Source organism: Salmo salar, chromosome ssa05 (assembly GCF_905237065.1).
Source record: "Salmo salar chromosome ssa05, Ssal_v3.1, whole genome shotgun sequence".
Lineage (NCBI taxonomy): Eukaryota > Metazoa > Chordata > Actinopteri > Salmoniformes > Salmonidae > Salmo > Salmo salar.
Genome location: NC_059446.1, coordinates 67,369,886 through 67,383,446, shown reverse-complemented (window position 1 = coordinate 67,383,446; position 13,561 = coordinate 67,369,886). Strand labels below are relative to the sequence as shown.

Genomic DNA, 13,561 nt, shown 5'->3' with positions numbered 1-13,561 from the left:
TTTCCTACCCGAAGATCACTGACTTCATGATTTGACCTCGTTTTTTCCCCGCGTTTCCAGTTTTCTTGTGATGCAGTGTTCAAAACAACAGCCAACTCGGAAATCTCAGACCTCCGACTTCTGTGCGTTCATGACAACTGGGAACTCGGAAAAACGAACTCCGACTGAGAAAACGGTCATCTAACTCAGAATTCCAAGCCGGAAACTCGGGCCTCTTTCTAGAACTCTGACTTTCCGACCTGATGATCACTGACGTTTTTTTTCCCGAATTCCCAGTTGTCGTGAACGCACCAAAAGCGCCAATACGTTTTAGGAAATGTGACGCAATATGGAGGACTTTACCATCCCACAATGCAACAGTAAAAGGAACACCCCCAACCACCATCCACAAATCCTCTAGATGGCAGTCTGCAGATTTGCAACAGTCGCAGCGTATGTTATGAAGCTGTACTTACGTTGGTGAACTGAAATTGTAAACAAAATGAGTTGCTTATGGATGGGTAACGTAAGTCCTGATATGTTATTATAACAACTTTGCATGCATAGAAAACTAGCGTTAGCATATCCTAGCTCTTGTGTGACTCCCACTTTAGGATAGCTAGTGTTACCTCCCCTCAGTGCTACCACTGTGATAACAACTAGCTCGTTAGCTAATAGATTCACCCTCAGGCATTTTCAATATTTGGCCAACGTTAACTAGTTCTTGCTCACTGACAAGCCCCAACGAGCCTCTAGTCTAGTGAAGACTGTCATTTCCAGGTGATAAAAACCACACCAAGTCAGTGACCCTGAACGTTTAAGAATATGTTCAGTTGAATGTAGCTAGCTAGCTAGAGTACAGAGTGTAGGCAACTTACAGTAGCTAGCTTGAGTAGAGGTTTTCTGTTCAATTTAATGTTTTTCTCTCATCCCCTGTAGTTAGAGCCTTACATGGACGAGAAGTTCATCTCTCGTGCATTCGCCACCATGGGAGAGCTTGTGGTGGGGGTGAGAATCATCCGGAACAAAATGAACTGGTAAGACGGGAGAACATTAGGCTACTACAATAGAAGGGTTATGACTGATACAGACATGTTTTTGTCTTTGGGGATGTCTTGTAGCTATTGTATTACTATCACTATTCAACAACAGAAGAAATTGCATAACCACCAAACACGACACATACATGTATGTGTTTTGGTCCTTCACCTTGTCTAGGGGTGCGGCAGGCTATTGCTTTGTTGAGCTGGCGGACGAGGCCACTGCTGAGAGGTGTCTCAGGAAAGTCAACGGGAAGCCTCTCCCTGGAGCCACACCGGTACAGGGCCACCACACACACAGCACTTAATGATTCCACATTGATTTCCAATCCCGAATCAACCCATAGCCCCTAGCTCCTACACCTATCTCAGGCACTCTGAGAGGATTGGATATGTATAGGGCATATGGTGAACTCTTGATATACCCATTAACTTTATTAGAGATAAATAACGTCTGGAATAATCCATTCTGAACAAAACACTCTCTCTTCTCTACAGCCGAAGAGGTTCAAACTAAACCGTGCCACGTACGGAAGGCAAGGAGAGAACAGGTATATACTGCATGCTACTGAACATACTTTGTCCAGGGGCTAACAGAGCCTCCCTTCATACAGTAGAGAAGGTAGTTGTGTGTAGATGAAAGAAGACACTTTTACTCCATTCATTTGGTATGTTCAAGTTGTTGTCTCCCATCACGGATGTAGGAAATATCCAGAAAAATCCACACTTTTCATTCATTACTCATTATTAATAGCATATTGATTTTTAATAAATATTATGTTTATTCATAAAGGTTTTCTTTCCTGTAAAAACAGAGGTGGTTACTCAGACAACAGGTACAATCAGCCATACTCGTACAACAACAACAACAACCAGTACTACCAACAGTACCCTGACTACTACTCCAACTGGGGCTATGACCAGAACACAGGCAGCTACGGAGGTTACAACTACAACCACTATGACTATAGCAACCAGGTGTGTTCTCCCACCCCCTCTACTCTATCGCTCTTTACATATAAATAAGCTGTACCATTCTAATGACCACTGAATATGTGATGTTAGAAATTAATAACCATGGTTCTCAGGGTTAGGGTATGGCTGTTGTGAGTAAAGACCTTTCTTTTTGTTTTAGGGTTATGGGGAGACTGAAGATGATGGACTGGAGTGTGAGTGCTCTGTTTTCTTTCATTTCTCTAGCTTCATGATACAAAAAAGCAGCTTAAGTATTTGACACTATTTGACATAATGTATTGAACCCAGGCCTGGAGTACAGCCTTCAAACTGTCCAGTCTGTCTGATCTTTAAGGCTCTCAGGCTGTGCCCCTTTGTCTGTGTGCCTGACTGTGTGTTCTTACTGTGTGCCTTGTGTGTGTGCGCCTCCTGCAGACCCCATGGTAGCATTGGATGTGGTGGCAGCCAACAGGCAGTACATGGAGGAGAGTGAGGAGCTGTATGATGCCCTCACAGACTGCCACTGGCCTGCCCTGGAGCCTCCTGGTCCTACTGCTGCTGCACCATCCAAGACACAGTAGAGCTAGCAGACCCCTGGTCGACAGACAGCAAAAGTCGGACTCTCTCAACCTCTCGATGTGGATTGTTTGGAACAGCCCAGTGTGAAGGTTCAAAGGGTAAAGGCATCTCGTCCTGCCTGCCAAGAGTAGCTGGTCTTCAGTGTCTTGTACTCTTGCAATGGGCTAAGCGAACAGACCACAGTGTGTGATTCGTGTGAACCCAGCTCCAGTGACTGAAAGGATGCCCCCCTCATGTTTGAATTGTAATTTTTTTTTTTATTGCTCACCCCCACTCATTTCTTTTGGGTTATTGGGCACTGGTTTTGTTCCAATTGCCCAATGAACAGGCTTGTTTCGGTGCTTGCTGTCTTTGTAATCATATCTTAAAGGACCGCAGTGCTAGTATGAGCCTCTGTCTTTTCCCTCCCTCACATAGCTTCCTTTTCATATGTATTGTCCACACTGGAAAATAGAATAAGATTGAAATATAATCCCTATTCGACACCCTATTCAACCTATTGATTATCGATCTAGGGTCACTTGCTTTTTATTGTGGAGTGGAAGACTGTGTAGTGGGTGTTTTAAACCTTTCTCCTCCATGTTATAATTTGAAAGCTGTGGTACAGACAGGATTGTTGATTCTGCTTTGTGTAAATATTCGTCAACAGAAGACAATGTGGAGGTGCGTGTATTCATTGTCAATTCATCAGTAGCACTTTATAATAACGTACATGAATAATACGTTATAAATGCTTCAGAAATTAATATAAATGCTTTTACATGTTTTCATATAATGAAATACTTTAATAAGTAGGTTATGAATGCTTATTCATTAGAGTTATTATAAAGTGTAACTGTTTCATCAATGTCAAATGGAATGTCCTGTTTAGCAGGATATGATGGTATTCTTTAAGGCTAGTCTACAGATCACCTCATATTACTGTAGTAGAAATACAGTATCAGATCAGCTTGTTCAGTGTTAATTAGCTCCGAGACCACATGTTGACTACAGCAAAGAATATCCGTATCTACAAGCTCACATCACCAGTGTTCATATGTCTTGCTTTTGAAGAGAAATACATGTGATATTGATGCTCTGAGACCGACATGTATTAAAAGCTAATTTTGATACATTTGATTAATTATATAATATATTTGGTTGTGCATTTATTGCATTTTTTTGTCTTTTAATTTGCTATTTTTCAGGAGTGTAGCTATGTCTTGACAATGTGGAACAACCTAATTCTGAAACAAACTTTAGGGCTCTAAAATAATCTGTTACTCTATTTCAAAAGATTAACTAAAAACCTGCTCCTGTAATAACAGAGTAAAGAAGCACAAACAAATATGATATGTTTTTGTTCAATGCAAATGAAAATCCATCTTTTATTAGTTTCAATTCACCAGAAGCCCAGTAATTAATTGGGGGGGGGGGGGGGAGTATTCCTTCCTAGAATCCTCCTCAATTATAGGCTGGAATCAGAATCCTGAAGTGAAAAAAATAGTAAAACAGAGGCATACAGTTTGCATCCAGCTACCTCAATCATTCCTCACACCCAGCCCCAGAGAGTGTCTATCATTGCAGACTGTTCTCATAGACTAGATGTAACATAGTATACGTAAATCCGGGACACTCAAATGAGTATGTTATGTTTAGTTTGGTATGCTCACATAGAAGGTTTCTTACGGCAAAAATGAAAGTAGGTTGGTCGGGATGGATGGGTGGATAATGTGAACGTCTAGCAACCTGAAGGTTGCATGTTCGAATGTCATCATGGACAACTTTAGCATATTAGCAAATTAGCAACTACTTAGCATGTTAGCTAACCCTTCCCCTAACCTTAATCCTTTTAGCTAATCCTTCCCCTAACCTTAATTCTTTTAGCTAACCCTTCTCCTATCCTTAACCCCTAGAGCTAGCTAACATTAGCGTTAGCCACCTAGCTAACGTTAGCCACAACAAATTGGAATTTGTAACATATACTTTTTGCAAATTTGCAACATATTGTACGTTTTTCAATTGTAACATACAAAATGGATGATGGACATCAACAAATTAATACATACCATATGAAATGTAACATATACTAAATCAGTGGTCACCAACCGGTCAATCTCCAAGGCATTCCTAGTCGATCACCAAACATTTCTGTAAAAATGCCAATGATAAAGCCTTGCGTTCCTATTTTTTTGTATTTGTTTCACGCTGTCGGCGGTAGGTGCACTTGATTCAGCAGCCCTAGCACCAGGAAGGCAAAGTGTTCCCATTTTGAACTATTTCATATGTCTGAAGGTAGAACTCCGCCTACCCGGCAGGCCAAGAGAGCGAATGAAGTGCATCTATAGGCCTACAGTTTGCCAATCAGATTGCTCAGATTACTGTGTCTGCACAGTTTATTGAGCCATAGACTGGAAAAAAAAGAAGCATCGAACGCACAGCAAAGTTGATACTGACATTTAAAAACTTTTACAACCATGACTAGAGAAAGACAACGAATACAGCAAAGAGCTGCTGTTTTTATGTGTAAGTTCATGTTTAATTTAAGTTGTTATTCAGCACTGTCAACACTTTGTTCAAAACCGTTATAAGCCATTAAATGTGTGTTGGCCCTACTTCCAAACGCTACAAACAGTACTGCAGCTGCAATGAATGAGTTTAGCAAAGTGTTCCGATAAACTTGAGTTGTTATTATTAGCAGCTTATGTCTTTTTTAATATCGAGGAATATTTCACTTTCTCTGGTCAAAGGATTAACACCATGAATTGGTGCATGAGGCAGAAATAATGCAGTGCGACTTGAGTTTTGCCATCAGCTGGAAGACTGTGTCCTCTTTTCTCATCTGATGGTCAGTCTGAGGGGAAGGAGGACGGAGGACAGAGGAACAATGAGTCGGGTGAGAGGCAGTCTCACCGCTGGTCCTTCTTTCCCCTCAGACTGACCATCAGATGTAGGCCATCAGTCCACTAAAAATAAAAAATAAATATATATTATGCTCACTTAGCGGTGCTTCACGAGTAATACAACAAATTGATCATCTACCTGTTTTTTTTCTCCCCAAAATGGTCTGAGAAGAACAACATTGGCAGGGCAATTCCAGCATTGCCAATACGCAGTGATAATGTATTGGGCCTATAGCCTACTACACAAACCTCATTGCTACAGTACTGTTTTCATTGGTTAATGTTGCACAGGCTTATGTTTTTTAAGTCATGATTTAAAAAGTCAGCGGTAGATCTCCGCTTGCATTTTGACGAAATGGAGTGTCACAGATTTACGTACAGAACAATAGAAAATGCTCTGAGACCATGTTGCAAAATCCTACCCACTCAATCTGTTCATGTCCTACTAATGGGCCTGACACCAGCTGGTCATGTGAGTGAAGCTCAGTGCAGCAGCCTTTGGGATCCATTATAAGAAGCAGTGTGAAAGTCATGGGACAGGCACAGGGCAGCCTACTACTGCTGGCCTCTATTAAACCAAAAGGCTTAGTTATTCTATCGTTAGTTATGTTGACCTAGATTTTAGGACTGAGTGACGGATGTTGCTCATAGTTGCCTGATAATAATGAACCTGCAGACTGAGCTGCACTCCAGTCATATCCCAACCTTCATATCAGAGATACGAATCTCTCATCAACAGAGAAAGTAGTCTATAACCTAACATAAACAAATCAGAATTCATAAAATTGGTTACTTTTCTATAGGGATACACTTGACCCGAGGTTGCTATTTTACTTATTTAGTACAGATCTAGTATGTTGTTTCAGCGAATTAGTTTTTGTCTGCTGCCTCAGAATATGAGCAGAGTAGCGACTTTGACACAATCACATCACAATCGCACACTGATTTACTGTGACCAACAACAAACGTGTGACGTCGCATTATGGGCTCGGTCTTAGAAGAAATCTCATAATACGGAGACATAAACGGGAAACGACGCATTATACTGCAATCGCATTGAAAAGTAAGGGTTTTATCATAATATTTGATCAACCATTTTACATATGTAAGTAGAAAACAGATTTATCTTGATTGTCTACACTGGTAAAACCACCCAGAAAGTAGGCTACGTTGCGACTGCCAGTGCCTATAACTGTCAGTGATTCAACTGGATAGGCTACGTTGTATCTCCAGCGTTCAACACAGAATATGGAACTGGTTACAATTGTTTCTGTGTAGCTGTAGCTGTTTTCTTAATTAAGTTGAATTGCTTGTCTTCTGCCTTTCGATTTTAATTAGCCTAGTGGCCTATAGGCTATATAACCCATTGAAACCAATAGCCTATATGAGCATGTCAGACTGACTGAGGGCTCTCCATAAAAAATGTTTAATGTAATGCAGGCTTGTCGCTGTCACTTTATAGTTTTTAGCTGATATTTCAGATGTTATGGTTGAATAATAGTGTTAGACCGAGGCTATTCGTAAATAGTCATTCATGTTCAATTGGGCTATACTATAGCCTATAATCATGAAATGAGCAGGTCACAGAATTGTCTAATTAATAATCAGTTAAAACGATGACAACGTGACCTCATATCTTGGTCATGGTTGACCCGCTAAATAACATTTCCCCATATGGTATATTAAAGTAGGAAAATTGTATTCTATAACCTACCCTAACACCAGACACCCACACTTTGGACAATTGACTATCACAAATAAGTATAGGAGGCTTGATGTTTTGGGTCTATCCCGTTTCTGGGATATTTTTTTGCAACAGTAAGCTACTGTTATTTGGGCCATTACAATAAAGTAGCGAGCCAAATATAATGGTATTTTTGTTATGTGCACATGGATAGCCAGCTTACAGTCGGCTCTGATGCCTGCCGAACCTTCGCTCCGATTGTAAACAACCTGCGTTCATGACGAAATGTGGCCTAGCCTATGCGGCAATATGCACTGTAAGTAGTCGATATATTATAGCCCACCCATGTGGTCGGATGGAGGATAAACCACAACTATTTATGTCTTTCCATCCTTACTTAGTCTTATGTAGCTTCAAGTGATGATATTATATGCAATCTGACAATGGTGATTGTTTGAATATATGAAGGCTGCTATATGTGACTGTATGACAGGTGTGTCCAACAATTCAGTCCCCACTACGGAGTGTGACAGACGCCAGGAGCAAGGATGTCATACCCGAGAACAGACAGCTACCACTCGCAGCCGCGAGACTTCAGCAACCTCACCCAGACATGCAGTGTCAACATCCAGAAAATCACACAGAACAGTGAGTGTTGAAATGAACAAGACGGTGACAGAACCCAGTGTTCTACTGCTGCGAGTGACATGTTGCAATGCACATTTCCCTATATGGTATATTAAAGTAGGAAAAGTATATTCTATAACCTACCCTAACACCAGACGCCCACACTTTGGACAATTGACTATCACAAATAAGTCTAGGAGGCTTGATGTTTTGGGTCTATTTGTGTCTTCCACCTACTTCTGATCTCCTCTCTTGAATTAACTAATATTAGGCAGAGATGTCTGAAGTAAATGGAACTTCTGAGACAAGAATAGCCTGAGTATGCCTACAGTATATAGTGCTCTATTTAGAGAGAGAGAAAGAGGGAGAAAGAGACAAAAGAGTTGTTCTATCCTGCTTTCTCAGTTCCCCTTTCTCTTAGTTCAGCTCACCTCAGTTTTTGTTTTGCTATACAGCTGGGCAGATCAAAAACATGCTGTACCAGATGGGGACGAGACAAGAGACCCCAGAGCTGCAGGACAGACTGTGAGTACCACTGACACTACTGCTGACTACTACTACTGACTGCTATTCAGTAACTAAGTAACTACTAGCAATAACTGACTACTTCAACACTTAGCCTTTTCCACCACTGATGGGGACAACAAGACATCACTAATGAAATATATATATATGTATGTGTGTGTGTTTGCTACTCATAGCCAACAGGTACAGCACTATACCAACCAGCTGGCCAAAGAGACCAACAGACACCTGAAAGATCTGGGCTCCCTGCCTCTCCCTCCCTCTGAACAGGTGAGTGGGAGTTATATTCATAGATACTGTATATTTTTATAGTTCTATGGAAGAATTCCACATCTATGGACTGGTCCCAGATCTGTTTGTGTAAGCATATCCGGGACCAGGCTACATCAAAGTTCTACTAATGCTAACATTTTCAAACCAACTAACTGTATGTCGATAATCTTGTGTTCTATTTCCTGATACAGTATATCATCTTATCTAACAACCCAAATGTGTAAATCATATCTAACTCTGGCGAGGACATCTCACCATACCGTAAATTCTGCTGAATCTATTCTATTCTATTCTGCTCTACTCTACTCTACTCTACTGTACTGTACTGTACTGTACTGTACTGTACTGTACTGTACTGTGCTCTATTCTACTGTACTCTACTCCTCTCTACTTTGCTGTACTCTACTCTAATCTACTTTACTGTATTGTGTGATTGATCCTTCCAGAGACAGCAGAAGATCCAGAAGGACCGACTGATGAATGACTTCTCTGCAGTGCTCAACAACTTCCAGGCAGTCCAGCGACGGGCGGCTGAGAAGGAGAGGGAATCAGTGGCCAGGGCCCGGGCCGGGTCCCGCCTCACAGTAAACACCCTGCTTTCTCGTTGCCTAGAATTAGCCGCCTGTCATAATCACTCACCAATAGTATTATTAGAAAGGCAAAATAAAGCACAGTTTCATTGTCATATTACAGTATGATGACTGATTAGTGTAATGCAATGTGAATGAGAGTGTTTCAATGATGGGTTTGTTTTTATTTCAGCAGGAAGATGAGGGGAACGTCGATGAACAACTTGTTACATTTGAAAAGTAGGTACACAGTGGAGGTAGAATCCTATCAAATATACTGTTAGAATAAAAATGTTAAGTTGTAACAAAGGTGTGTGTTTGTGTGTGTCTGTGTCTGTGGGTTTGTGTGTGTGTGTGTTTGGTGTGTGTGTGTGTAGAGATGATGATGACTGGAGTCAGAGTCAGACCCAGCAGCTGGAGGAGCCAGAGGTCACAGAGGAGGACCTGGAGGTCATCAAGGAGAGGGAGACCAACATCAGGCAGCTAGAGGTACTCACCCAGCTACCAGCTCCACTCACATTGCATACAGGAATCACAGAGCCACATTACATTTACATTTGAGTCATTTAGCATACTGTTGTACTCCAAATCAACCCTTTGCCCAAACTCTCTAGTCAGTGGAGGCTGGTGGGAGGAGCTATAGGAAGACGGGCTCTGTGTAATGGCTGGAATGGAATGAATGGAACGATATCAAACACATAAAATATATGCAAACCACATGTTTGATACCGTTCCATTCATTCCATTCCAGCCATTACACAGAGCCCGTCTTCCTATAGCTCCTCCCACCAGCCTCCACTGTCTCTAGTACAGCCTGATCTTTAGCCCCTATTCCCGAATATAGCCACTCCTGTAGATCTGACAGGACTGGGGTAGGGGCTAGGGCGTAGGGTTCGATTTGGACTTCAGCCTAACTAACCCTTGTGGTGATTTTCTCCCTTTCTCCTCTCCCTCCAGTCTGACATCATGGATGTAAACCAGATCTTTAAGGACCTGGCAGTGATGATCCACGACCAGGGAGAGATGATCGGTTAGTAGACGTGAAATGGATTTTCTCCCTCTCTGGTTTGATAACATGCTGGTTCAGAAGGTTGCTGTCTGATGGTTTAGAATTCCAACTGATACTGTATCAGTCCTGGCTCCTGTGACCCTGCCCTTCACTGTGTCTCCTCTCCTCTCTGTTTCACAGACAGCATTGAGGCTAACGTGGAGAGTGCAGAGGTCCATGTAGACAGAGGGACCGGACAGCTCCAAAGGGCCGCCTACTACCAGGTAGGGCTGTGATAATTATGGAATGACCACCATTATTGAAAAATGTTTGAGCTTATAATGCATCTTTGAAAATTAGCTATGGCATACCTAATGAATACTAGTCTAATAAAAAACATGAGCTGGCACACACCCAGAGAAAATAATTTAGTGTACAGTCGTGGCCAAAAGTTTTGAGAATGACACAAATATACATTTTCACAAATTCTGCTGCCTCAGTTTGTATGATGGCAATTTGCATATACTCCAGAATGTTAGGAATTGTCATGCAATTAATTGCAAAGTCCCTCTTTGCCATGCAAATGAACTGAATCCCCAAAAAACATTTCCACTGCATTTCAGCCCTGCCACAAAAGGACCAGCTGACATCATGTCAGTGATTCTCTCGTTAACACAGGTGTGAGTGTTGACGAGGACAAGGCTGGAGATCACTCTGTTATGCTGATTGAGTTCGAATAACAGACTGGAAGCTTCAAAAGGAGGGTGGTGCTTGGAATCATCATCCTCTGTCAACCATGGTTACCTGCATGGAAACACGTGCTGTTATCATTGCTTTGCACAAAAAGGGCTTCACAGGCAAGGATATTGCTGCCAGTAAGATTTCACCTAAATCAACCATTTATCGGATCATCAAGAACTTCAAGGAGAGCGGTTCAATTATTGTGAAGAAGGCTTCAGGGCACCCAAGAAAGTCCAGCAAGCGCCAGGACCATCTCCTAAAGTTGATTCAGCTGCGGGATTGGGGCACCACCAGTACAGAGCTTGCTCAGGAATGGCAGCAAGCAGGTGTGCGTGCATCTGCACGCACAGTGAGGCGAAGACTTTTGGAGGATGGCCTGGTGTCAAGAAGGGCAGCAAAGAAGCCACTTCTCTCCAGGAAAAACATCAGGGACAGACTGATATTCTGCAAAAGGTACAGAGATTGGACTGCTGAGGACTGGGGTAAAGTCATTTTCTCTGATGAATCCCCTTTCCGATTGTTTGGGGCATCCGGAAAAAAGCTTGTCCGGAGAAGACAAGGTGAGCGCTACCATCAGTCCTGTGTCATGCCAACACTAAAGCATCCTGAGACCATTCATGTGTGGGGTTGCTTCTCAGCCAAGGGAGTGGGCTCACTCACAATTTTGCCTAAGAACACAGCCATGAATAAAGAATGGTACCAACACATCCTCCGAGAGCAACTTCTCCCAACCATCCAGGAACAGTTTGGTGACGAACAATGCCTTTTCCAGCATGATGGAGCACCTTGCCATAAGGCAAAAGTGATAACTAAGTGGGTCGGGGAACAAAACATTGATATTTTGGGTCCATGGCCAGGAAACTCCTCAGACCTTAATCCCATTGAGAACTTGTGGTCAATCCTCAAGAGGTGGGTGGACAAACAAAACCCCACAAATTCTGACAAACTCCAAGCATTGATTATGCAAGAATGGGCTGCCATCAGTCAGGATGTGGCCCAGAAGTTAATTGACAGCATGCCAGGGTGGATTGCAGAGGTCTTGAAAAAGAAGGGTCAACACTGCAAATATTGACTCTGCATCAACTTCATGTAATTCTCAATAAAAGCCTTTGACACTTATGAAATGCTTGTAATTATACATCAGTATTCCATAGTAACATCTGACAAAAATATCTAAAGACACTGAAGCAGCAAACTTTGTGGAAATTAATATTTGTGTCATTCTCAAAACGTTTGGCCATGACTGTAGAGGTGCTGACTAATGGAGAATATACCTAAAGTTGTTTTTATACCTAATGAATACAACACAGCTTTGGTGATACCCCTGTCTCAAAAACGAATGGTTTTGACCATTTGGAACTTTTTGAAAGGAAGCTTTACCTACAAAGTGTGCCGTTCTGCTCGTAAAATAACTTTACTCTCTTCATGTAATATTGAAAAACTGCTATTGGGTAAACTATTTCTACATGAAAATAAAGTTGAATCCCCCCTCCTAAAATGACTGTATTAAGACGAATATGACAATATTTTTGGTTATTGTCCATAATTGTCGGTTACACAATTATGCGGTTATTGTGTCAGCCCTACTACCAGGTATCAACACAACACCATCACAACATAGGCCGTGTTTGATTTGTAGTTAAGTCTGAAGGATCTGTCGATGATCAGCGTCCTTCATTTAACCAGGCGAATCAGTTAAGAACAAATTATTATTTCCAATCACCAATCATGGCATGTTTGTGCTCCCTCCCCCTGTAGAAGAAGTCCCGTAAGAGGATGTGTATGCTGGCCATGGTGGTGTCTCTGGTGGTCACCGTCCTGGCTATCATCATTTGGCAGGCCATCAAATGAGAGGACAGGAAGAGCACCGGGGAAGGATTTTAATGGCACATCGCACTGACAGCCTAGAATGGCTTCCAATGGAGCGTCTGAGTGAGTGAATGTGTGTGTGGGGGTGCGTGCCGGTGTGCGTGCGTGCTTTCAAGCAAGATATAGACAGAGGCGTAAGGAATATATTGTATAAATTCCCTTCCCCATCTGTACATATTATATACTAACTGTTCTAACACAGCCCTGCACTTACTTCCATGTCAGCCATGAAAATCATCTCTGTCATGTCTGATCTAATGCAATGATCTAAGTTTGTATGTATATAAATGCCATGTGTACGGTTTGATATGATTTATTTTCTGCCTCCCTATTCTCTTCATGTTGTAAATGTCTGATTCTCTTCCAGATGTCTTATAGTCTATTGTATTACCACAAGGACATGATGTAGTTGAGATAAGGAGGATTCCTTTGATAGCACACAAACAACAAACAAAATGTTTGTATTATTACTATGATGATGATGATTATTATTATTATGCTCACTTTCATTAATAAAATCAACTGTGCAAAGAGTCCCGACTGTGTCACGCAGGGCTATGTACTTTCCACAAGATGGCGCTGTTATGCCAGTATTATGAGGTCAACGTGTAAGGTGCACAAGCACCATGTAGTCTACCATGCTTTTATTTAGCTATTAAACAAGTCAAGATATACTAAAGCGTGTAGTAGTCTTGCAATTTTGCAGTAGTGTTTATGATGTGTGGTAGGTTGGTTAACATATTGGTACCATAATAAAACATGTTTACTATATGTTTATAAGACACTGTCCTGCTAACTATGCACAAGATTAGGGAACATTTTCCATGGGACTGTCATGGGGATTTGAAGCG

The 13,561-nt window shown here is 41.8% G+C and overlaps 2 protein-coding genes across 4 annotated transcripts; both read left to right on the top strand.

Moving 5' to 3' along the window:
• Nucleotides 1–216: 216 nt before the first annotated feature.
• Nucleotides 217–3,664, top strand: LOC106605649 (tRNA selenocysteine 1-associated protein 1). The gene is made up of 7 exons (XM_014201521.2): nucleotides 217–505; nucleotides 919–1,016; nucleotides 1,198–1,297; nucleotides 1,518–1,570; nucleotides 1,835–1,997; nucleotides 2,155–2,188; nucleotides 2,409–3,664. Exons 1-7 carry the CDS (start codon nucleotides 482–484, stop codon nucleotides 2,552–2,554), a joined length of 618 nt encoding a protein of 205 aa, XP_014056996.1. The 5' UTR covers nucleotides 217–481; the 3' UTR covers nucleotides 2,555–3,664.
• A 2,703-nt stretch (nucleotides 3,665–6,367) lies between these two features.
• stx12 (syntaxin 12) lies at nucleotides 6,368–13,244 on the top strand. Of its 3 annotated transcripts, none has more exons than XM_014201384.1 (10): nucleotides 6,368–6,497; nucleotides 7,612–7,766; nucleotides 8,201–8,270; nucleotides 8,447–8,540; nucleotides 8,990–9,127; nucleotides 9,309–9,352; nucleotides 9,490–9,601; nucleotides 10,070–10,142; nucleotides 10,302–10,384; nucleotides 12,600–13,244. In XM_014201384.1, exons 2-10 carry the CDS (start codon nucleotides 7,667–7,669, stop codon nucleotides 12,690–12,692), a joined length of 807 nt encoding a protein of 268 aa, XP_014056859.1. In that variant the 5' UTR covers nucleotides 6,368–6,497; nucleotides 7,612–7,666; the 3' UTR covers nucleotides 12,693–13,244. The 3 variants fall into 3 exon arrangements, with proteins under 3 accessions (XP_014056859.1, XP_014056858.1, NP_001139975.1); XM_014201383.2 differs by having other exon boundaries at nucleotides 6,369–6,497; nucleotides 7,630–7,766; nucleotides 9,306–9,352; NM_001146503.1 differs by having other exon boundaries at nucleotides 6,455–6,497; nucleotides 9,306–9,352; nucleotides 12,600–13,238.
• The last annotated feature ends 317 nt before the right edge of the window (nucleotides 13,245–13,561 follow it).

Bases quoted from the DNA above. Each gene is read 5' to 3' on its own strand.
- LOC106605649 (XM_014201521.2), top strand. From the start codon at position 482: ATGAGTTGCTTATGGATGGGTAAC. The intron at 1,298-1,517 runs GTACAGGGCCAC...TCTTCTCTACAG, and splicing joins CTCTCCCTGGAGCCACACCG to CCGAAGAGGTTCAAACTAAA. The intron at 1,998-2,154 runs GTGTGTTCTCCC...TTTTTGTTTTAG, and splicing joins ACTATGACTATAGCAACCAG to GGTTATGGGGAGACTGAAGA.
- stx12 (XM_014201383.2), top strand. From the start codon at position 7,667: ATGTCATACCCGAGAACAGACAGCTACCACTCGCAGCCGCGAGACTTC. The intron at 9,353-9,489 runs GTAGGTACACAG...GTGTGTGTGTAG, and splicing joins CAACTTGTTACATTTGAAAA to AGATGATGATGACTGGAGTC. The intron at 10,385-12,599 runs GTAGGGCTGTGA...CTCCCCCTGTAG, and splicing joins AAAGGGCCGCCTACTACCAG to AAGAAGTCCCGTAAGAGGAT.